At 45.8% G+C, this 23,277-nt stretch overlaps 2 protein-coding genes across 2 annotated transcripts in view; both read right to left on the minus strand.

The window, feature by feature from the left end:
* Window positions 1–16,071, minus strand: part of FTSJ3 (FtsJ homolog 3) — a 42,414-nt gene extending 26,343 nt beyond the window's left edge. Inside the window, exons 1-6 of the mRNA XM_018565718.1 lie at window positions 16,029–16,071; window positions 11,959–12,071; window positions 10,081–10,186; window positions 8,100–8,146; window positions 3,185–3,264; window positions 779–878 (exon numbers count right to left, since the gene is read on the minus strand). Of these exons, the coding sequence (XP_018421220.1) occupies window positions 779–878; window positions 3,185–3,264; window positions 8,100–8,146; window positions 10,081–10,186; window positions 11,959–12,025 (400 nt within the window). The 5' untranslated portion in view covers window positions 12,026–12,071; window positions 16,029–16,071. The remainder of the gene's footprint in view (window positions 1–778; window positions 879–3,184; window positions 3,265–8,099; window positions 8,147–10,080; window positions 10,187–11,958; window positions 12,072–16,028) is intronic.
* Window positions 16,072–18,812: 2,741 nt separating this feature from the next.
* MED19 (mediator complex subunit 19) overlaps window positions 18,813–23,277 on the minus strand; it is a 6,603-nt gene continuing 2,138 nt past the window's right edge. The window contains exons 3-6 of the mRNA XM_018565728.1: window positions 21,825–21,958; window positions 19,849–19,942; window positions 19,670–19,767; window positions 18,813–18,947 (exon numbers count right to left, since the gene is read on the minus strand). Of these exons, the coding sequence (XP_018421230.1) occupies window positions 18,891–18,947; window positions 19,670–19,767; window positions 19,849–19,942; window positions 21,825–21,958 (383 nt within the window). The 3' untranslated portion in view covers window positions 18,813–18,890. The remainder of the gene's footprint in view (window positions 18,948–19,669; window positions 19,768–19,848; window positions 19,943–21,824; window positions 21,959–23,277) is intronic.

Raw genomic sequence — 23,277 nt, forward strand, 5'->3', positions numbered from 1 at the left:
CCCCCCGCCTTCACATCAAAATACTCCTCATTTCCCCCTACATATTAGAACCCAGCTGCTGCAGCATGGCAGAGGGCAAGAGGTGGAGCAGGTCTGGACAGAGGCAAACCTCTGTGCCCTTCAGAATGTTTCCTGCCCACCTTGGATTAGCCCCATGCGTTTTTCCACTGTGCATGCAGTCTGCCTGATTCACCACTGAAATGCAAGACGCTGTTTCAAAGTTTGAATGCACCCCTAAGGAAGCCAGGCGGCACCCTGGTAGAGAGAAGCTGTACTAGACCTATGAAAGGGAGGATTTCTGAGCCATTATCAGCCATGAATTTTGTGAAAGTGGACCTGTATACATAAAGTCAAGATTTGCTATGTTATAGGAAACATTTCTAAATCTATCTTTTGTCTTGAATTCCTCCTGAAACAATAGCAGGACATTTCCTGGTATGCGAGGGCCCTTAGACACTCCTGTGCATACAGCCTCATAGCTGTATATCTGCAGTGTGAGATCATCCAAGGCAGCTGACAGCTAATCTCAGGAGATTTGGAGTCATGTCATTATCGTGCTTCTCACGGTTCTCCCTGGCTCTGACATGAGAAAGCAAAGTCCTGCCTCTACCAAGATGGCCGCCTCCACACAGAGAAACATTGCAGAAGGCAGGACAATTCAGTAAGTAGGAAAAGATCTTCAGAGAGATTACAGGCCATACTGGTGACTACTTGTCCCTTGCTCACCTGCTCTTTACCTGTGTGAATATTCTACAAGCCAACACAAATGGAGACAAACCTTGTGAGAATGCGTCATGGATCCAGTTTGCTCCCACATTCGGTGCGCCGTCATTTAATACCACATCAGCTTTCCATGTCTGAAGTTGCTTCTTTATTAACTTTAAAAGGAAGACAATAAGAACATTTAAACTTATTATAGCCGCAATTTACACCCTTTCATACCAGATAAAATCAGGAAGCATCGTTATATCCTAGATGCTACACCAGCCATATGACAGTTGCAGGGAACATAGGTGTAGAGAGAATGAGAAGTAAGCAGACAATGCAAGCCGTCAAATTCAGGATAAATGACACTCGGGATAAACAGATGAAAATAACAAAGAAAATATTTGGAGTAGTTAAAATTATTATTATACAATAGTATAAAACATTATACGTGTTAAAGCTGAACTCCAAAATAAGCAAATATTGTCTAAATACAAGTCATGTGTATTCTTACTTAAATCTTGGGGTGCTTTGTGTATTTCTTCCAGATCTGTACAGAATTCCAGTAATAGAGGAACTTCTAGTAATAAAGACCGCTCACTGCTGCTCCCTCTCCTTGCGCAGGGAAACTGGTCTTGTCCCCACCCCCTCCTGTAATAAAAACCAGTCACTGCTGCTCTCTCCCTGTGCAGGGTGACTGGTCTGGTCTCCGCTCCCTCCTGTAATAAAGACCGATCACTGCTGCTCTTTCTTCTTGTGCAGGGAAACTGGTCTTGTCTCCACCCCCTCCAGTAATAAAAACCAGTCACTGATGCTCTCTCTCCTTGTGCAGGTTGACTGGTCTCGTCTCCACCCCCTCCTGAAATAAAGACTGGTGACTGCTGCTCTCTCTCCTTGTGCAGGATGACTGGTCTTGTCTCTGTCCCCTCCTGTAATAAACACTGGTCACTGCTGCTCTTTCTTTCTGAGCAGGGTGACTGGTCTTGTCTCCGTCCCCTCCTGTTATAAAGACTGGTCACTGCTGCTCTTTATTCTTGTGCAGGGTGACTGGTCTTGTCTCCGCCCCCTGTAGTTTTCGGCAGCCAACCTGTAGTGGGTGGAGACTGCAGGGTAATTCCTGGGTTTGTAAATTCATTCAGAGCACACAAAGTGGAATTATAGCCTTTGTGGCTATTGAGAGATGTATTTAAATTATTTTTGTGCCTGGAGTTCAGATTTGAACAAACTAAAACTGAATTTTCTTTGCACTTGTACATTTCTCTGCTTATTATAAAAAAAAATACATTCAGGATATTTTTAATTTAATATTTAAAATTGTATTTTTAATTAAAAAAATTAATGACAAAACCTCAATACATTCTACTACCTAAAACTAATAACGTTAGTAGTACTTACCTGCCTCCTCTCCAGTCTTGGCACTGTCTCAGAAACTCCTGCCGCCATTTATTTTTAAAAAGTCCATTAAGGCACATGCACACGATTAGGTATGAGACATGATCGGTGGGCCAACAGAGAAGGAAGAAGCCCAATGCCCATGCCATATAATGCGCCTCGTCTCACACGTGCTGGGATAAAAAAAGGACTCTCTCGCCCCCGCTCCACTATATCACCAGTGCCTGTAGACAGGGCCTCACACATGGCACACTCACAAACCAGCATGTAAAACAACTTGTCTCACCACTAAGGATAATAACAGGAGGTTTGGATACACGTCTTCTGCAGAGGATGTGAAAGCCGCACTGCCGCGCCAAGGCACCTCTTATAGTGCGGTCCTAACTCTAAACTATGAGAGTCTCCATCTTGGAGCACATGGGGGCAGAAGATTTCAAATTGGGTGCAGGTTTGTCAGGAGGAAGCCCGGCCTCCTTAAAAGGCATAGGAACACACAAGGGATCCCGCACATCCCAATGGCAGCTGAGAAACCCCATGCGTCGTTTGCTTTGCTTGACCGATTTGGTGCAGCGACGCATGGGGTTGTCATACAACATCGCAAGCATCGACAAAAACATTTGCCCTACATCTCGGGGGAAGTCTCTTTTTTCCCCAACCAAGATCTCACAGTAAGGACTTGGAAGGCACTGGTGATGTTGTCTTCCTGGAGGACATACGTGAGGCCATGGCTATGTCACCAGTGCTTAAGAAAACCAGGAAGTGGGAACCCCAGTTAAGTCACAGAAAATATATTTGATTTTTTTCTGTTACTATAATATTATTTCCCATCAGTATGCAGAAAGGGGGTAAAGGTCCACCTTCAAAAGGTTTCATCATAAAAAACAACCTATTCTTTACTAATGCTGTCACACTACTGGAGAGGCCATTAGTACTTGAGATTGAATGCTTGAAGTAACTGCTGCTTTCCCTGTTGACATATACTGTTGATCACTTCATTGCAGAGGTTCAGTGTGGACAAATTGAACTGATGAAGATGGGATGACTGAGGCCTGGATGGGGGCTTGTCATGCTGTCCCAGTTCACTTACCTGTCGGCAGGACTCGCTAGTGATGTCTTCCTGAAGAATCACAACACTGGGAATGGGTTTAATAGGCACAAGATCAACTCCTTAAGGAAAGAAAAAGAAAAAAATGAACCCATATGAATAGGTATACATAATCAGTTTACACGTCCCTTCCTTTATTTACCACGCCGACCTGTTCAGCTGCTGAGAGTTAAGGTGCCTATACACTGATCGATTTCCATTCGGAAATCGCACACACACGCTGTTTCAAGTAGAGGATTGAACAGTTGATCGTACATCACCGATTTAAATTTTTGATATTATCAAAATTTTTCGTCCGGTCAGGTTGGAATGATTTTATTCTGACAAACAAAAATTGATGAATCAGTGCAGTATTCGTTCATCAAAAATCTCTGCAAGAACGCAGCACACGCGCAAAAGGAAATTATTTCTGTCTGTCAAAAATTGGTCTTTAGTATGGCTAATGTTAGGGCCACGGAAGGAAAATAAGAGAAGTGGCCCCATGGGATTGTCGCCCCTATCACCCATGTTTTTAAAACTATTTATATTCAAATATAGGTGTGGCGTGACTGTCATGTACATGTCTCTCTGGGACTGCTTTGCTGGTTCTTTCTGCTTTGTCTTTCAGGTTACAAGCTGCATGCTGTCGCTAGGAAGATTTACCTCAGCTGCTGGACAGACCTTCAGTCAGAGAACAGGACTGTTGACAGACTTTTGGTGGGAAAACAGCTGACCAATGAGAGTAACCTTTCCCCTCTATAGTCACTCCTGTCACTGGACAGTGTCAACATTTACCTCAGAACTGCCAGCTGGACTCGCCTCTTGATTATCTTCACAATTCCTTTTGGATCTTTTCACCTGCTTCCCGCCCACCCTCCCCTTTGCTGCACTTTCCCTTGTCACGGTCAATCTTTATGGGGTAATGTCGCCCACTTTGTGGGTGGACAGTGGTTGGTAAACAGTAATTTGGTTGGTGTAAGTTATTGCTGCTTGAGTCTTGATGACTAAGCATGGTGGTCTATTAATTGTTAACAGTGGTTCTGTTTGGTAATAAAAGGTTAAACATAGTTATTCCACAATCGTTGTTGTGTTTTACTTTATTATTTAAGTTTATTGTTATGGTATGATGGGTGTCAAATCCCATGAATTTCTAAAATCAACATTTGACTCTGCTTGATGGGGAATTTAGGTAATCGAACAAGGGTTCGTGCCAGAAACGGAAAATTGTACAATATATGGCCACCTTAATAGGATACCTCTGGGTAAGCTACGAGTTATGGGATTCCTACACAGGGCTATGGACTCTCCATGTCATAGTAACGATTGGCCAAGTGCTGTCACATGGAGTAAGTCATATGCCCCTTCATACATGAAAGAACTGGGTATTTCTTTTAGCTCTGGGTGCTGAAAGGCAAGAAGGCTAAGTACAGTCATGTGAAAAAGCACACGCTTGGGAGTTGAGATGACCATCCAACACTAAGACCCCGTTCACATTGAGCGATTTATCGCGCGGTAATTCCCGCGATATCGCGGCAAATTACCGTGCGATATCGCGCTCCAATGCAATCCAATGGGGCAAAGGGTCCTGCTGTCGCGGGTCGCTACAGCAGGACCCTTTTTGGAGCGGATTTAGCCGCGATTCAAGCTTGCTCAATGCAAGCTTGAACGCGACATCGCGCGGCAAATCTCGCGATGTCGCGCAATATGCAAATCGCGCGACAAACGCGCAATTTGCATATCGCGCAGTGGGAACGGGGCCTAAAAGAAATCTCCATGGACCCCAAAATTTCAAAGCGGGAGCTGCAGTTGGTGTCAAAATACATGCACCTACAATCAGAAAGAGATTGCACCAATTGAACCTGCATGGGAAGTGCCCCAGGCAAAAGTCTTTGCTGCCAAAAAAGAAAAATCAGAGCAAGACTACAGTTTGCCATTGAACATTAACCACTTTCCATCTGGCCGCTGTAACTATATGGCTGGACGGTTCATCAATGAACCTTCATGAATGCAGGTGCGCGTTTAAATTACATTTGGATTCCCGTTCCGCGCACGCACAAGTGGGAAAACGGCTGTAATTTAGACAGACGGCATGTGTGTGCCCCCCTCCACCTATCCCAGGCTCCGCTGTGCCCCGTGCTGGCGCAGGTCCGGCACGGCGGCTCTGTGAACGGAGATAGGAGGGAGTTCAGCACACAATCTCCTGCTGATCTCTCCTTCGGTCTCTGAATGTGGAAGTGATCATCACTTACGCCTTTAGCCGTCATTTCTCCGGCTTCTGTAGCCAGAGAGAAGCTAGTGAAACAGATCTGTGCTTCATCAGCTTCTTTAGGGGTCCTTAGATGACATTAGGAGTCTAAAAGAGCCCTGATAAAGAGGACCCGTCACTGTATATTTGCTATCACATATGGGGCTTCTCAGCAATAAAGTTAAAGGGCATTTCCACCTTTGTAAGTGATTTGTGGTAATGTAGAGGTGCAGGGGGGATGTATATGTGTGTCAGGAGTCACAGGGCTGTTATTCATACTTTATTTTTTAATAGACTCTTTCACAGGCTAGAGACCTAGAAATTCAAAATTCCCTCCACATAGTCTCTCAGGGGGTTGGGTTACTTATCAGTAAACTGCAATCAGCTGATTCCTCTCTGCTCACCCCTCCCCATGAAGGAGCACACACTCAGCTCTGAGGTGAGAGCAGAGAGGAGTATCAGGACATCTCCTCACAGCTGTGTGTTAAGGTGCCCATACACTGCACGATTCTCGTATGAGAATCGCGGGAAATCCCGCAATCGTGCAGTGTATGGAAGGCGTGCGACCGCTTCTAATGTACGGTCGCACGACTTTTGTAGTTCGGGCATGTTGGAAAACCAGCCGAGAATCGTATGATTTTCGGCTGGTTTTTAACATGATCGAGAGACAACTGCCGAATGGGCCGGTGTGCGCACGCAGCATTGCAGTCATGATGGGCAGATCGTACAGATCGCCCTTCAGCATTGCAGCCAAGATGGGCAGATCGTACATTTTTGAATTACTTTACAACCCTCGCAAGACAAAAGTCTTGCGAGGGTTGTAAAGTGTATGGGCACCTTTATGAAGAATCTCCTGCAGGTGCTGTGTTCAGCTGCCCATACACCTGACGATTATCGCATGATAATCGCGGGTGATCCTGCGATCGTACGATAATCGTAAGGTGTATGGGCTGCATGTGACCGCATTTAATGTACAGTCGTACGATTTTCGGCGGGCTGGTAGCGCGATCGCAAGACGAAAGTCACATGGCCCGAGGTGCGCAAGCGCACACTGCCCGCTCACCATTGCAATCATCTGCAAGCCCTCCCCTCAGCGGGGAGGACTTGCGATGATCGCAAGTACGATCTGCCTGTCCATGATGGGCAGGTCGTACGAAATTTTAATCACCTTACAACCATCGCACAACGAAAGTCGTGCAATGGTTGTAAGGTGTATGGCCACCTTTCTGTAGACCTTCTCTCACCCTTGTCCTGTGTGTCTCAGATCTCACCCTCTCCTGGGTCACATTTACTCTCTGCTGATAACACTACACTGATTAGTAAAAGCTTTTAAAGCGTCGCCGATGGCCAAATACAGGGTACGGTAGTTTTCTGTGGTTTCGCGGGCGCACACAATTTTAAGGCTTGACATGTTTGGTGTCTATTTACCCGACGTGACCCCACCTTTTATATTTTACCCTAATAATAATTGTTTTATAACATAAGGTAGCAAAGTTGTTTTTTTTTTCAAACTTTTTGGTACTTTTTTCTTTATATAGTAAAAAAATAAAGACCGCAGTGGTGATTAAATACCACCAAAAGAAAGCTCTATCTGTCCCCAAAAATGATATCACATTAATTTCGGGACAGCGTTGCATGACGGAATAAATGTCAGTCAAAGTACCGCTGTCAATCACGCAGCTGGGTGGATCTCGACAGTAATGTATCAGTATACTGGTATCAGTATACCGCGAACTGTAGCTCGCGATATACTGAGCTTTGGGTCACGGCAGGGCGCTAGTTTATGTCCTCTCGTGACCCTTAGAACTATGGGGAAAAACACTTACCCCATAGTTTTAACACGCCGGTCATTAAGCGGTTAAAGCAAAGACTAAGCCTTGTAAAAGAATGAACTGTGGACTGATCAAAGATACCGTTGCCATAGTTACAGTAGACTTGTTTGGCTCAAACCAGGGGAAGTATGCCATTCCAACTATGAAACAAGGTGATGAAAATATTAGTAGTGTGCCCCCAGCGGCCACTATGGCTAGTTCAAACAATGTGCATGTGAGGTGCGCTTTGTCTCCCTCTGTAGCACCGGCTGAGCTCGGGGAAGAGAGATTGACCTGCCTGAACAAGCCAAAGCTCCCACTGGGGACAAACTGCTAATGTGGGGGTGGGGGGATATGCCCCCCTAGGTTTTTGTTTTCTTTTTAGACATACCTACAGGTATGGACTGGAGACAAATCACCTTAAAAGCAGCAGTCTGCAAAGTGCAGGGAACACTGTAATGCATTGGAGGGGGGAGGATGTAGAAAATGTGCTGTAAAGATGAACTGAACAAGTCAGCAAAAATACAGTAGTTCCTATATTTCTATATTGATGTGGTCCCTTGAATGTGTATGTACACTACTTTTGAATAGTATAGGTATTGCTGTCTCTGTCCCTGCTGGGGTAATTCATCCCCCTATATACACTGCTGACTACTGTCTTCCAATAGGGACACAGGTTCTGTAGACACCTAAGAGGGGAATTCCCCGTACAGGACAGGAAGTGAAGGAAAATCCCCCAAACAATGACATTAAATAAATTGACAGGGGTTTTAACCCTTCCTTACTCCATCCCAAACTAAATAAAAAATGTTGGGTATATATTACACTTTAAGAAGTTAAAGAACACAGTTGTTTTACTTACCTATGATAAGACTGGATACCGGCATAAACTTTGAAGCAACCTGGAGCCTAAAATATAAAGAGAAAGAATTACAAACTATATTTGTCATAGGCCCTGTTCCCACAAGCATCGGACTTCATCCTTAAGAATGAGGTTCTCCAAACCCGGAAGGGTCCATGCTCGGCAGCTGTACCTGAACAAAGGGGCAGGATTCTTGTCCTGACATCAATGACCTTCTATGGCCACATGGCCCTATTTCATTGACCAAATATGTGGCCATGTAAGATCAACTTCATTGGCCAATTATAGCCATGTGACCATGAAAGGTCAAAGTCAATGACCAAAATATAGCCATGTGACCATGTAAGATCATCGGCATTGACCAACTATAGACATGTGACCATTAAAGGTCAATAACATCCCAGCACCCGGTCCATTTGCTTATATGCAGTTCTGAGTGAGGAATTCCCCAGCTGATTGGGTGGCAGCAGAAGAAGGTTCCTTCAAGTTCAGACCAAATCCATTCTGAACCTGAGCTCATCCCTATTTACTGCCCCAGCGGTTGAGTGGTAGTTTTGCAGGTGTTCAGGAGGCGATACTTCTGCCTCCTGAAGGCTTGTTTTTTTATTCTAATCCCAAGGGGGATTTTACATTGAAATACTGAGCAGCAACCAAATGAGACAACCCGTGGTTGCAGCGCGGTCCCATTGATTTCAATTTGCATGTTTGGCAAGTGGAACCAATTCCAATTGTGACATGCCGGATTAAATTATGACGCACTACAAAGCAAAGAATCATGGCCATGTGTATGGATCAGAGCGGCTGCATGTTAATTTGTAGGTAAGAGGGAGGTAAAAATGCCGATATATCACCTGTTTCAACCACCTGTGTGCACCACCCTTTGATGCCAACCCCCTGTGTGCACCACTCTTTGATGCCAACCCACTGTGTGCACCACCCTTTGATGCCAACCCCCTGTGTGCACCACTCTTTGATGCCAACCCACTGTGTGCACCACCCTTTGATGCCAACCCCCTGTGTGCACCACCTTTTGATGCCCACGTGTACTTTTGATGCCTGAGAGGCAAGGTGTCTGGCTGCTACCTGTGAAGCTTCCAATGCCTGAAGCTGTGTGTGGGACAATGCCTGCATATTATCAATGACAGTAGTGAGTCCTGATGCTTGACTGAGAAACCTGTCCCCCGCTGTCACTTAGGCCTCATTCACATGTCGAAATAGTCCAGCTGCGGCAAGAAACCGGCATATTCCTGCAGCTGGATATGGATAGTTGCTGCAGCTGAGCCTGTGCAAAGCAATGACAGGGTGAGAGCAGCTACAACCATCCGGAACTATCTACCAGTCTTCGGACATAATCGCACATGGAGCAATGACCTGGATGCAAGTCGGGGTGATCATCTGTCCCTACTCACAGGTAATCACAGTCAAGGACAGATCACATTAAAAGGATGCTGCGGGGGAAGGATACCCAGCACATGATTAGGCTTTAAACTATAACCCCCCAACAAGTCTGGAAAGAGTGATATATTCAGAGTAAAAGGTAAAAACCAGTTTGTTTCTCTGCCATTAGAATGTGTTGAACCAATGTAGCAAGACTTGCACACAGTCCCCAATTTCAATCCTGGCCGGGACACTAACCAAATGGATTTTGCATGTGCTCCCTATGCTTGTCTGGGGTTACTCTGGGTACTGCAGTTTCCTTACACACTCCAAAGACATACTGGTAGGCTCCTGTCTGAATTGGCCCATGTGTGTATGTGTAGGGACCTTAGACTGGATTTTGGACTTAGACTGTAAGCTTCTTAAGGGCAGGGACTGATGTGAATGTACAATTATATAAATCACTGCCTAAATTGTTGGCGCTTTCAGAATCTTGAATTGCACTGTTCATTTTCTGGACGGTACAAGTAGGCTTTAAACAACATGAAGTATGCGACCACCCAATCTGCCTCCCTCCATCCGGACGCATAACAATTTCACTTACCATCCTCCTGGAGCAGCACAAAGGTCGACAAGTGCTCGAGCTCGCTGCAAGAACTGAAACTTTCTGTTCAGCTGAATGAGTTTAAAGGCCGAACGGGAACGATACCCTAAAAAAAAATGATTAAGTATAATATTTAAAGAAACCCTCAGATGGGCTGAGATGACTGCTAAAGCTAAAGAATAAAGCAAATATATATATATTATTGCAAAATCAGCCCTCCTCTCACATCCACGCCATAGCCAACACGTATTACATACACCAAGAATTCTTACTGCAGATGTCACCCTCTGGTTGGATCTGCCACCCAGTGGGGAAGCTAGCTAGCTAGATATTCCGTCACCCAGGGCAAAGGCTCAGAGTTGCTCCCCCACCCCCCCCTCCCCAAGGGAGAAGTTCTCTATCCACACACCCAGTGGCACCCCTTCTAAAGCAGCACCCATGGCACATACCCCCCCCAGGTTCGGCCCTGGAACACTTCACTGAGCATTCTTCCCGCTGACCATCAACGTAAGGGACATTCTTTCCACTGACCATGAATATAAAAGAGCATTCTTCCCACCAACCACCAATGTAGAGAGCATTCTTACCATTCACCATCAATGTAAGGTGCATTGTTCTCACTGACCATCAATGTAAAAAGCCTTTTTTCCCCCCACTGACCACCAATGTACAGAGCATTTTTCCCAATGACCACCAATGTACAGAGCATTTTTCCCAATGACCACCAATGTGTGGAGAATTCTTCCCATTAACCACCAACGTAAGGAACATTCTTCTCACTGACCACCAATGTAAGGAGCATTCTTCTCACTGACCACCAATGTAAGTGGCATTCTTCCCAGCACTGACCATCAATGTATAGAGCAGTGATGGCGAACCTTGGCACTCCAGCTGTTTTGGAACTACAAGTCCCATGAGGCATTGCAAGGCTCTGACAGCCACAGACATAAGTCCCAGAGGCAGATGCATCTTGGGATTTGTAGTTTTGGCACAGCTGGAGTGCCAAGGTTCGCCACCACTGGTATAGAGCATTCTTCCCATTGACCACCAACATAAAGCACATTCTGCCCACTAACCACTAATGTTTTTGGAAAAGGTTCCCCTAGACCCCAAAATTATTTCAAGGGTTCCTGGGGTAAAAGGTGGAGAAAAGCTAGGTTAGGCCCTCCGTTAAGTTTTTACTGTCCCCAGTGGCAAGATCTGACTTCTTTGTCTTGGGAACCAGTCACCGAGACAATTGATGGGAAATCCAAGTTGGTAGAGTTGTCAGAAGAACGAGAGTAGAGGGAAAGACATCCAATGGGGACACACGTATCACTGACAAATATCTAAAAAGGGAATTATCCTCACTTTGGGGAGATCTCTTCTCATTTCCTGTTGCATCCAAGGGACAGGAAATGAAAGGAAATCTCCCCAGTAGGACACACAAAAAAAAATTACCGGATAGGAGTTTTAACCATTCTCGTAATCGCCCAAATGCTCCGATACATATGTCCGACACTGAAACTTCCGGTCACAGGAAGATTTCCTCTGACTGGCAGTGTCGTAGGGGAACATCAAGCCGGCTTCCCGGGCAATCAGGAAGTAATCAAGTAATGACCCGCCTCCCAGCTTCCTGATGGGCCGGAAAGCCGGCATAATGCTGATTGGCTGGGAAGCGGGTTTCCCTGCCAATCACAATGGAGCCGGCCAAACAACATGGGAACAGGCTTCCTGGGCCAGCAGGAAGCCAGGCTGCATGTCATTACCCTCTGCCCGGCTTTCTGATTGCCCAGGAAGCCAGCTCAATGCCAGCGGAAGCACCAGTATTGAAAGCAAAATATTGGTACTGGTACTCGATACCAAAAAAACGTTTAAACAATGTGTGGTGCCGCTTACCTGTCTCTTTAGCCAGATGATAGAATTTATCCTTTCGGCTTTTTCCTACTTTCCCTTTTTTACCCATTGTTGGAGATGGAAGTCTGTTATGATCTTCTTTATTTGGTCAGTGCCTAGAGGAGAAAAATGGTGTAGCTTAGAAAAATAAAATCAGTCTGCGGTCCATGAGTAATCCTGAAAAAGGACCCTGTCAAAATATGTTAGCTGCTGTGACTGACTTTACATGCATATTCTGAGGCTGTCATCTTCATCCTTCCTTCACTGCTCACTGACCTATGTGCATGTCAGAAGTCAGGACATCAAATACGCATCTCTATTTTATTACATTTATTGTTATATCGCTGATCTCCTGCATAAGAGTCACAACTAACAACAAATAATCCGCGCAATACCTACAATTAAGAAGAAATACAGCCAGCTGCTGTGCTCAAGTAGGTCAAGTATGTAGATCTTGGTTTGCTTTGTGTGTTTCCTCCAGATCTGTGCAGCATTCCAGTATGAAACTGTAATAAAGACCGGTCAATGCTTCTCTTGTAGGGTGACTGGTCTTGTCTCCGCCCCATCCGGTAGTGGGTTGGTTTGCCAGGTCCCTCCAGCTCTGCTCCGGCTATGTACAGCACAGTGATGATGTAACTGGTTCTATAACAAGGTAATAATTGCCTCTGCAAAGGCATTTAGTGCACATAAAGTGGATTTATACAGTCATGGCCCAGAATATTGGCACCCCTGCATTTCTGTCAGATAATACACCACATTGCTGCAAATACAAATGTTTCAGCATTCTCATGTTTATTTCTTTTTTTTATTATTGGAATGACAAAAAAAACTGGAGAAAAAAAGAAAGCCAAATCTGACACATTCCACACAAAACTCCAAAAACGGACTGGACAAAATTATTGGCACCCTCCATAAATATTTGGTAGCACATCCCTTGGAAAAAATAACTGAAATCAATCAGTTCCTGTAACCATCAATGAGTTTCTTACACCTCTCTACAGGAATTTTGGACCACTCTTCTTTCGCCAACTGCTCCAGGTCTCTCAGATTGGAAGGGTTCCTTTTCCCAACTGCTGTTTTGAGATCTCTCCACAGGCGCTCTATGAGATTCAGATCTGGACTCATTGCTGGTCAGTCCAGTACTCTCCAGCGCTTTGTCTGAAACCATTTCTGGGTACATCTTGACGTGTGTTTTGGGTCATTGTCCTGCTGTAAGACCCATGACCTCTGACAGAGACCCAACTTTCTGACACTGGGCCCTACATTCCACCCCAGAATTCTTTGGTAGTCTTCAGATTTCATAATGCCATGCACACAGTCAAGACATCCAGTGCCTGAAGCAGCAAAGCAACCCCGAAACATCAGTGAACCTCCACCATGTGTAACTGTACAGACTGTATTTTTTTCTTTAAAGGCCTCATTTGTTTTTCTGAGAACAGTAGAATGATGGGCTGCACCAAAAAGCTGTCATTTTGTTTCATCTGTCCACAGCACATTCTCTCAAAAGGATTTTGGGTTCCTCAGGTAAGTTTTGGCAAACTCCAATCTGGCTTTTTTATGTTTCTGTGTCAGCAGGGGGGTCCTCATGGATCTCCTACCATAGCGTCCCTTTTCATTCAGATGACGACATATAGTGCGAGCTGACACAGTTGTATCCTGTGCCTGAAGGTCAGCTTGAATGAGCCTGGAAGTTGATGGAGCGTCTTTATCCACCATTCGAACAATCCTTCGTTGCAATCTTTGATCAGTTGTTCTCTTTCGTCCAGGGAGATTAGCTACAGTGCCGTGGGCTGTAAACTTCTTGACAATGTTGCGCACAGTGGACACAGGAACATTAGGATCTCTGGAGATGGACTTGTAACCTTGAGATTGTCCATGCTTTTCCACAAAAACTTGGAATGCAATTATTTCTTGCAATTTGGAGAAGGTGCCAATCATTTTGTCCAGTCCATTTTTGGAGTTTTGTGTGGAATTTGTCAGATTTGGCTTTTTTTTTCTCCAATTTTTTTTTTTCATACCAATACAAAGAAAATAAATAGACATGAGAATGCCAAAACATTTGTAATTGCAACAATTTTCTGCGCGAAGCGGTGCATTATCTGACAGAAATACAGGGGTGCAAATATTTTTGGCCACGACTGTATAAAGTGGCTACCCAGGAATACATTTCAATGAAAGCTTCTGTTGCCAGAGTTCACCTTTAAAAATTAGCAATGGCAGATATCCCTGTTCATGCATGGCAGAATTGTGCCCAGTGCCTGCATAGTCGGTGGTATAATTTTTTCATTTTCTCATCTCAGTAAGTTGGGAGAGCGGGTCTGTCCTCACTGATGAAAGGTCTTTGTGGCTTTAAGTGTAGAAGTGATAATAGTAAACAATCTGAAGACAAGCCCTGCAATATAGAACGAGTTTCTCGCCAACATGCGACAAATGCCAGTGAGTGTGGCAGATTCCTGTACATGTCAGAAACATGTACATGAATTAGACACAAAGAGGCACCAGAATCCGCACAAATTAATCCAACATGAGATTGATATGATTTACTGTTAGTTTACTTAAAGGGTAATCCCGCTTTCCCAGAAACTGTGAGAGAATGGAATTACCCCCACAAATCAACCTCTACCACCGCCCCCCCCAGCCCATGTTTTTAGTCCCCGAGCTGCACAGCATCATTGGTTGCTAGGAAGCTGCCAGCTATGCAGCAGACAACATCCTAGCATCCAATAAAGCATCCCCTGCCCCACTCTGCTGCCAGCCAGGTGATTCTCCAGCTGACCGTGGAATGTAAACAAGGGGGGGGGGGGAATGTGATTACATCATTTATCAAAAATGGCCAGCATCCCCTTCCCTTTGTTTACATTCAAATGTCAGCTGTGGAATCTCCTGGCCAGCAGCTGAATGGGGCTGGGGATGTCTCTTTGAGCGGTAGTATACAGATGTTTCCCCTGCAGTCCATTCAGCATCTGCAACTAGTAAGAGATGTAGTGCTTGTAGTGAACACATGGATCGCGCTGTGTTTGTGTTCAAGCTTCAAAGAATAGAAAATCACCAGCACTCCAAAGATATAGTTTCAAATCGTAGTATTCATTTGATATATAGCGTCACATATATCAGAATGCCAACATTTCAGGGCCACGCAGAGTCCCTTCATCAGGACTACATACGTTGGCATTCTGTTATATGTGACACTATATATTAATAAATGAACACTATGATTTATGACTATCTTCTACTCTCTAAATCATTGAGTGGTAGGACGCCAGCATCTGACTGCATCCTAGCAACCAATTTTCTGCGCAGAGCTGCTCTGCCGCTATATAGTAAAGAGCATAGCAAACATGTCCCGCAGCAGCACACTGAAAACTGGTCTGTTGCTCTATGCCAGGTTACAATTAGTCTTAATTACCTTCAATTTCCTTTTCTACGAACTGAAAGTAATTATTTTTGTACCTATCACAGTCATAGCCACACATGGTGAAAGTGTCACAATTAAGAACGACCTGAATCTGTCGCAGGTGACGGAATTCTTAACAAAACTGGCATACTATTCTTTCTATTATTATAGAATTCAGACATATTTAAAGGGGCCACACCACCAGAAAAGTGCTACAAATAGTTTACTGAATGCTACACCCCTTTGTCTTACCACTGTTTACATATGGTGCTCCCACACTTCGATTTATTCAGTAGAGGCAGAGACAGTAATAAAAACTTTAGTTTAGTATAGTTTGGAGATCCACTATAAAGACAAATAAGGGAAAAAAGACAAATATATATTTCTAGCAGCTTGTATAGAATTCATACAAATACCTAATTACTGATTTTTATTATGGGTGGACAGTAAGGCAGAAAATACAAAGGAATGGGGAAATGTTTTTGCATTTTAGAACAGCCTGCCACCATTGCTTGAAACCAGGGACAGGCATGACTACATGAAAACACGGGCTGAGCAATGACAGCACTCTGATATAATAATAAAATCCCCCCCAATAGCCAACAAAGAACTCGATGGAGCCCTCCCACATGAGATCGAATACAAATCCTCACTCCTCCACCACCGATCATCTACTCACCTCCACCATGTACAGCACACGGCTCACGTGTAGAACCGTCGGCTGCTTCCGGCTAGTCGCAGGGTCGATGACGTCACTGCCTGTCAGCACTGCGGCCATGTTGGTTGTGGCAGAGTCTGGCAGCTGAACTGCTGAGGGTTTTCAAATACTGCCCTCCCTCCTGATCATTTGTTATTGAGCAAGCAGAGGAAAGACAGATGTGTAGTGACTAAGTTTACTGAAGTCAATGTAGAATCTGTACAAGTCTTTATGTCAACTAGCAGAGCTGAAAATTGTGCCACTGTGACCCTTGTGCGGCTCCTTCCTTTTTAGTTGTGCCCCTTTGGTCCTATGTATAAACTTCTATAAATTACTGTACTTTATATTTATATATGTCAATGAAATGAGGTTGCATAACAAATAATCTTTTTTTTATTTTTTTAGTAGCAGTATTCCACTGCAATCTTTGTGATAGAGTATCTCTCAAAGCTGAGCTCTGTGTAGGCACATCCAGGACCGCTGAGCTCTGTGTAGGCACATCCAGGACCGCTGAGCTGTGTTTATGAGCATCCCGGGCCACTGAGCTCTACGTGAGAGCATCCCGGGCCACTGAGCTCTATGTGAGAGCAACCCAGGCCGCTGAGCTCTGCGTAGGAGCAACCCGGGCCGCTGAGCTCTGCGTAGGAGCATCCCGGGACGCTGAGCTCTGCGTAGGAGCATCCCGGGCCGCTGAGCTCTGCGTAGGAGCATCCCGGGCCGCTGAGCTCTGCGTAGGAGCATCCCGGGCCGCTGAGCTCTGTCTGAGAGAGCATCCTGGATCACTGAGCCCCATCTGAGAGAGCATCCCATCCACTGTACTTTCTGTATGAGCATCTCAAACAGATATCTACTTAACCAGAATCCCGGGCCGCTGAGCTCTGCGTAGGAGCATCCCGGGCCGCTGAGCTCTGTATGAGAGAGCATCCTGGATCACTGAGCCCCATCTGAGAGAGCATCCCATCCACTGTACTTTCTGTATGAGCATCTCAAACAGATATCTACTTAACCAGAGATCTTGTTTTTGTACACTGCATGTAGGGTGCCTTTAGAGCAGTGGTCTCACCCGTGTGCCGTGACTATATGGCCCACAGCCTGCTGACAAGTCGGGTACGCGACACGTACCTGACTTGCCTGAGCAGCTACACGGTCTGCATTTGTCAGATGCAGACTGCATAGCTGCTGCCGGCTGTGCTTTCTTGTTCCTTTCGGCTGGAGCTCTGAGCTCCAGCCGAAAGGAACAGAGAAATTATGGATTGGTAAGGTCTACACCAGACCTTACCAATCACCAACTAGATCACCCTGGAATTATGTGGTGCCTCTTCACAGCTTCCTCCCTGCAAAAACATAGCAGGTGAGGGGGGCTTCTATTTTTGTGTGGGGGGAGTATATTGTCTTATGTGGGGGGGGGGGCAGAGAATCCTAACTACATGTTATTATATCACACACCATTACATGCAGTGTGCTGGCATTTACATGCAGCGGTTGTCACCCGCTTATTAAACTTGAATAGGTGACAGCTGCCACTTGTAAACACATTAGGGATTCCTGCTGCAGGAATCCCTAAATCGCACCCAGGTGTAAATGGGGCCTTATTGTGTGTATATTAGTGTTTGTAGTTCTGGTTGTGGGGGATTGTGCTTATTCCTATGTGGGTGTATCTGTGTGTAAAGTATGAAATTTGTCAAGCGGCCCCCATGGGGAAAAAAAAAATTGCCCAGTGGCCCCCCGAGTTAATCAAGTTTGAGACCCCTGCTTTAGAGAGACAATCGTGAGTCTAACCCCGATCCCCTCCCATCCAACACAAAGCCCCGCGTATACTGCGAGTGCAGCCCCGATCCCCTCCCATCCAACACAAAGTCCCACGTATACTGCGAGTCCAGCCCCGATCCACTCCCATCCAACACAAAGTCCCACGTATACTGCGAGTCCAGCCTCGATCCACTCTGATCCAACACAGAGCCCCATGTATACTGCGAGTCCAGCCTCGATCCACTCCCATCCAACACAGAGCCCCATGTATACTGCGAGTCCAGCCTCGATCCACTCTGATCCAACACAGAGCCCCATGTATACTGCGAGTCCAGCCTCGATCCACTCCCATCCAAACAAAGTCCCACGTATCCTGCGAGCCCAGCCTCGATCCACTCTGATCCAACACAGAGCCCCATGTATACTGCGAGTCCAGCCTCGATCCACTCCCATCCAACACAGAGCCCCATGTATACTGCGAGTCCAGCCCCGATTCCCTCCCATCCAACACAGAGCCCCATGTATACTGCGAGACCAGCCCCAATCCACTCCCATCCAGCACAAAGCCCCATATATACTGCAAGTCCAGCCTCGATCCACTCCCATCCAACACAGAGCCCCATGTATAGAGAGACAAACTCTGTGCCATTGCTCATCATACCTAATATAAAGCCAGTTTGATTAAAAGCGCATGGCTTTGGAACGGGGGTGGTGGTTACAGGGCTGTGCTGTAGCTCCCTATAAAAACACCCATAAATTGGCATCAGCCTGGGGTGAAGCCACCATCAAACTATGTCCTTTTACTGCACACTGCAGCTATAGATCAGAAGGTGACCAAGTGCTTCAATAACTTGGTCCCCCTGCTTGACTCCCCAATGATAAAAAATGATGGCGATACTTCTTTAAAACATTTTCAAACAACATATATGTATGCATTAAAATTTAGAACGTAATTGAAAATGGAATAAATTAAATTTAAAAAAAAAAAAAAAAAAAACATACAGAAAAAACTTTAAAGGTGGGAAAGGTAGGAGCTTTATTAAAAAGAACTAACGCTATAAAAAAAAGACAATATGTACAAATGAAGGCGAACGCTCAGCGCAATCCACTTTGCGAACTTCCTGCGCCTGGGTGCTCAGGACTGTGGCGGCTCTATAAAAGAAATAAATAATTCTCATTAGTTCACACGTTGCATGAAAGAAACAAAACAGGAGCACAAGAGCGGAGCCCAGGGTGTCTGCTCCTATGTGCCATGGCTGAAATATTACAAAATGCTTGCCGAGGAGCAGGTCCTGCATTTCCTATCATCACAAAAGGATAATAACAGAGACTGCACCCCTTCATATGTGCAGTTATTTCAGAGATAAGACCCCCGGCACAGAACACCATTAGTATATGCTGGTTGAAGTTTGACAAACTATCGACAGACTTTTGGGGGAAGGCCAAGAGCCAGTGACAGGAGCGGAGGATTCCTGCCCACCACAACTTGGAGGGCCTGAGAGAAGAGGAGGGAGCTAAAGCGAGGAGTAAAGGAAGTATTACATTGTACTCCTCTACCTGTAGGTTTAATGCACTTTATCCCTTGCAGGGCCATTTTTTTATTTTTGTAACCATGACGAGTTCCCTCACTGTCCTCACGTACAATGCAAGGATTATCGGTCTTGTAGTGTATTTGATGAGGTCAGAGCGCAACCACCAGATGGGAGCACCCTAGAGAAGCTTCAGGGGGCCGATGGCACAGCATGATGGAAGCCTGCCGTAGCGAGGGTACGGAATACAGCTTATTCCTCCACCCCCTAGACCTAACCCTTGCAAAGGGGACTGGAGGGACTACTGCCTGGAGTTCAGCTCCAACACTCAGGCCTTGTTCTCACCTTCTTTTTCTTTTTGTCTTTCTTCTTCCGCCTTCTTTCTGGGTCGTCTTCCCTCTGTTTCTTCTTCTTTTTCCTGTGATCAGAGTCTGACGGGGTTTCTGTGACACGGAAAGAGACAACGGGTCAGTGACGTCACTAGTGCAGTCCTGCGCATTACCTGCTCCATGCTCTATACTGACCTGGGGGGGCTGGCTCTTGTGTTCTGCTCTGTTTGTGCTTTTTGTTTTTCTTCTTTGGCGGTTGTATGTGCATCAGTCGACATTGTTCTGGAAGCTAAAAAGGAAAAAATATACAGGAAATGAGTGTAATGAAATGGCGGGATGCATAAAGATGAACTCCGGGATAAGCGGATATTATTTAACCACTCGCTGCCCGGAGCAATTTCTTACAGTTGCACATACATGATACAATCAGAATTTCTGGCTAGAAAAACAGCTTCAGAGCCCCAAATAATTGTATATTTTCTGAAAGCAGAGGCCCTGTAGAATAAAAAGATGCTAGCTGCAATTTTTTTTATGTCACACTGTATTTGCGCAAATGTTTATCAAACAAGTATTTTTAGGATAAAATACACTAAAATGAAATTTAGTGCACAGAAATATAATACAACACCCAATTTTTTGGTAAAATATAAAAGACAGGGTCACGTCGGGTAAATAGATACCACACATGTCAAGCCTTAAAATTGCGTGCAACCATGAAACCACAAAAAAAATAAAATACAATAACCAAAATTTCCTATAGGCGACGCTTTAAACACTTGTACGGCTCATCAGTTTAAGTGTTAACAGTGATTGATGGGCCTAGAATGATTGCTCTCACTCTGACGCTCGCAACAATATGTAACATGCGTGGCTCGATTTTCGTTCTTGCACATGGGGGCGGTGGACTTTATTATTTTTTTTTACACTCAACTTTATTGCCATCACATAGGGGCTAACAAGCACCCTTTATAATAGCAAATATGTGACACGTCCTCTTTATGGAGACATCAGTGGTCTTTCAGACCCTTAATGTCACCTAGGGACACCAAAGAAGCCGAGATCTGCTTCACCAGCTTCTTCTTCTTCTAGGAGCCAGAGAATGTGCCTAGACACCGAAAGTGATGTAATGCACATCACTTCCCGGGTCCAGCGATCGGAGGAGAGGTCAGCGGCTGGAAGCCCGCTAATCTCCCTCTGATCTATCAGGGGAGGCACACCACGCCGTTCCAGGGCTCACACGGGGGACAGCGGACCCCGGGAAGCAGGCGGTGGCCGAAAGGGACGATCCGGCACCTGTACAGACGCCGGATTGCTTGTATTTAAAAAGGAGAACTATAAGGTGAGTGATTTCCACTCACCTCATAGTTCTAGCCGACCTGTGACAATGAGACTGTCACAGGTCGGCTCAGTAGATCGGGAGGTGAGCAAAACACATACCGGCGCTCGCTCACCTCTCGATCCTGTCACGGCTCTCTGCCATGACGGGGAGGGGCTGGATTCCCCCCTCCCCGTTCCGATCCGCCAGCGCTGACTGGTGGAACGGACGGGAGAGGGGGCGGGTACAGCTGGCTCTGCCTTTAGATAGGCAGAGCCAGCTGTCAGTCACGTAGATGGGCGGATCCCGGCACAATTGTCGGGATCCGCTTCAGCTGCGGCGTCTCAGTATACCGTGTGCTACAGCTCGCGGTATACTGAGCCTAGGGTGATGGGAGGATGCTAGTTTGTGTCCTCCCGTTACCCTAAGGAGAACTATGGGGAAAAGACTTAACCCCATAGTTCTACTTTAAACAATCGCTGGCTGTTTAAAACGGTACCAAGAACATGGCTGCAGCCCCCGTGTTCTTGGTATAACCACTTCCAGCAGATGATGTGTATTTACGTGAACCCGCTATTTAAGTGGTTAAATACCAGAGTCATGTGTAATCTTACCTAAATCTTGGTGTGCTTTGTTTATTTCTCCTGCCATGCCACACAGTAGAATCTCTACAACTAGGCCTGATCCAGGGTGAAACGTGTTAATGGGATAGTATGTAGGGACTGTGCGGCATGGCGGGAGCTGAATAAAAGTCGGTTTTTCGGTATGCAGCCATTCGATTGTGACAAGGGTTGTGAAGGCTGCTGCAAGTATATCCATGAATAAAAGCCTAGCAGTACATATAGAGAAGTCTCACCGGGCCGGCGTGAAGTCGGAATCCAGTCAGCAGGGCTCCGGTTAAAGGTGTGAAGGAATTTCCACAAATTGGAGGCTTTTCGATGAGAGAGCGAAGACTGCTGTTATCCTGAGAACCGGGAGTGTCGATCATACCTAATGAGAATTGGAAAGCATTAGCAGGGGGTCTATTGTAACCATTGACTTAGATCATTTTCATGACACCTCCCACCATAAGGATGAACTGTTGCTCGTGGCTGTGTGCTATAAAATCACCAGAGAGAGAAAACCTCTTCTTTCCATATTATCTACAAAGTGGTGGCATGTGCAATGGATTCTACTAGCGTCAGGTCTGTGAGCCCTCTCAGACCTCTAATAGGTCAAAGGGATGCGACTTGTATGGCTCTAGGACCAGCAAAGAAAGTAGAGATCACACCGACCTCCAAGTCCAGGGGTGTGGAATTCGTATCCCCGGACACCCAGGACATGTAGTGTTTTTTTCCTTCAGTATGTTAGCCCTGCTGCGGGCAAGTAGCAGGGCTGATTTTTTTTCAACGGAGCAGTGAGAGTGGTGGTCGTGGAACGGTGAGAGCGGAGCGGGGGAGTGGGGTGGGCTGCATGGAGTGGTGACAGAGTGGGGGGTTTGGGGCGTGTAGAGCGGTGACAGACTGTCGCTCACGATGGAAAACACCGTGCAGTGTGTGTTGCTAAAAAAAATGAACCTTTTTTTAAGTGATCGCTACGCGGATGAAACTGCATACGATCACGCGCGTCACGCTATTGCCCAAGTCTGCACCAGCCCTAAAGGGCAAATTCACTTTCCCAAGTCATTTAGGAAAATGGAATCACCTGCACAAATCTGGTCCCCTCTCCTTCCCGCTATACTTACCTTCCAGCAAACGGTCCTTCCCGTCCACCAGTACTATCTGTACATGTGCCATGTATTCTGAATTTCACTCGCAAGTTGCAAGCACACTGATGGTGCTGTCCAATGAGAAGCGCTTCTTAGCACTGCTAAATACGGTTTTGGTTGAAATTATATTTTTGTATCAGGACAAGTAGATTTCCATGAGGGACAAGTAGATCGGGCCCCCGCTTTAGTCCTTGGACAAGTAGTTTTGTAAAAAAATGTCCACAACCCTGAAGTCTGCTGACAGCAAAAACCAACAGCTGTGAGTGCCGCTGACTGTATGAAATCAGTGCTGCAGAGAGGGAATCCTTGCAGGGTAGCGGACTGAAAATCACTGGTCATGTGACTGGTCCGCTCTCTGTCCTACAGCTAGTGTGTGACGCTGCAGTGTCCCACCCCGACTAAGTTTCGGAGGGGTTGGACTAGAACCCCATTATTACACGTGAACCCCATTCGTTCAACAGTGAAAAATAAATACAATTGATTATCCGAGGAGATCTGTGATGGATGATGTTGTCCTAAGGCAGAAGTGGTTGTGAAAGCTCTGGGGGGGTGGGGGGGGTTA

The sequence above is a fragment of the Nanorana parkeri genome, unplaced genomic scaffold (genome assembly GCF_000935625.1).
Source record: "Nanorana parkeri isolate BGI_ZX_2015 unplaced genomic scaffold, ASM93562v1 scaffold880, whole genome shotgun sequence".
NCBI classification, from domain to species: Eukaryota; Metazoa; Chordata; class Amphibia; order Anura; family Dicroglossidae; genus Nanorana; species Nanorana parkeri.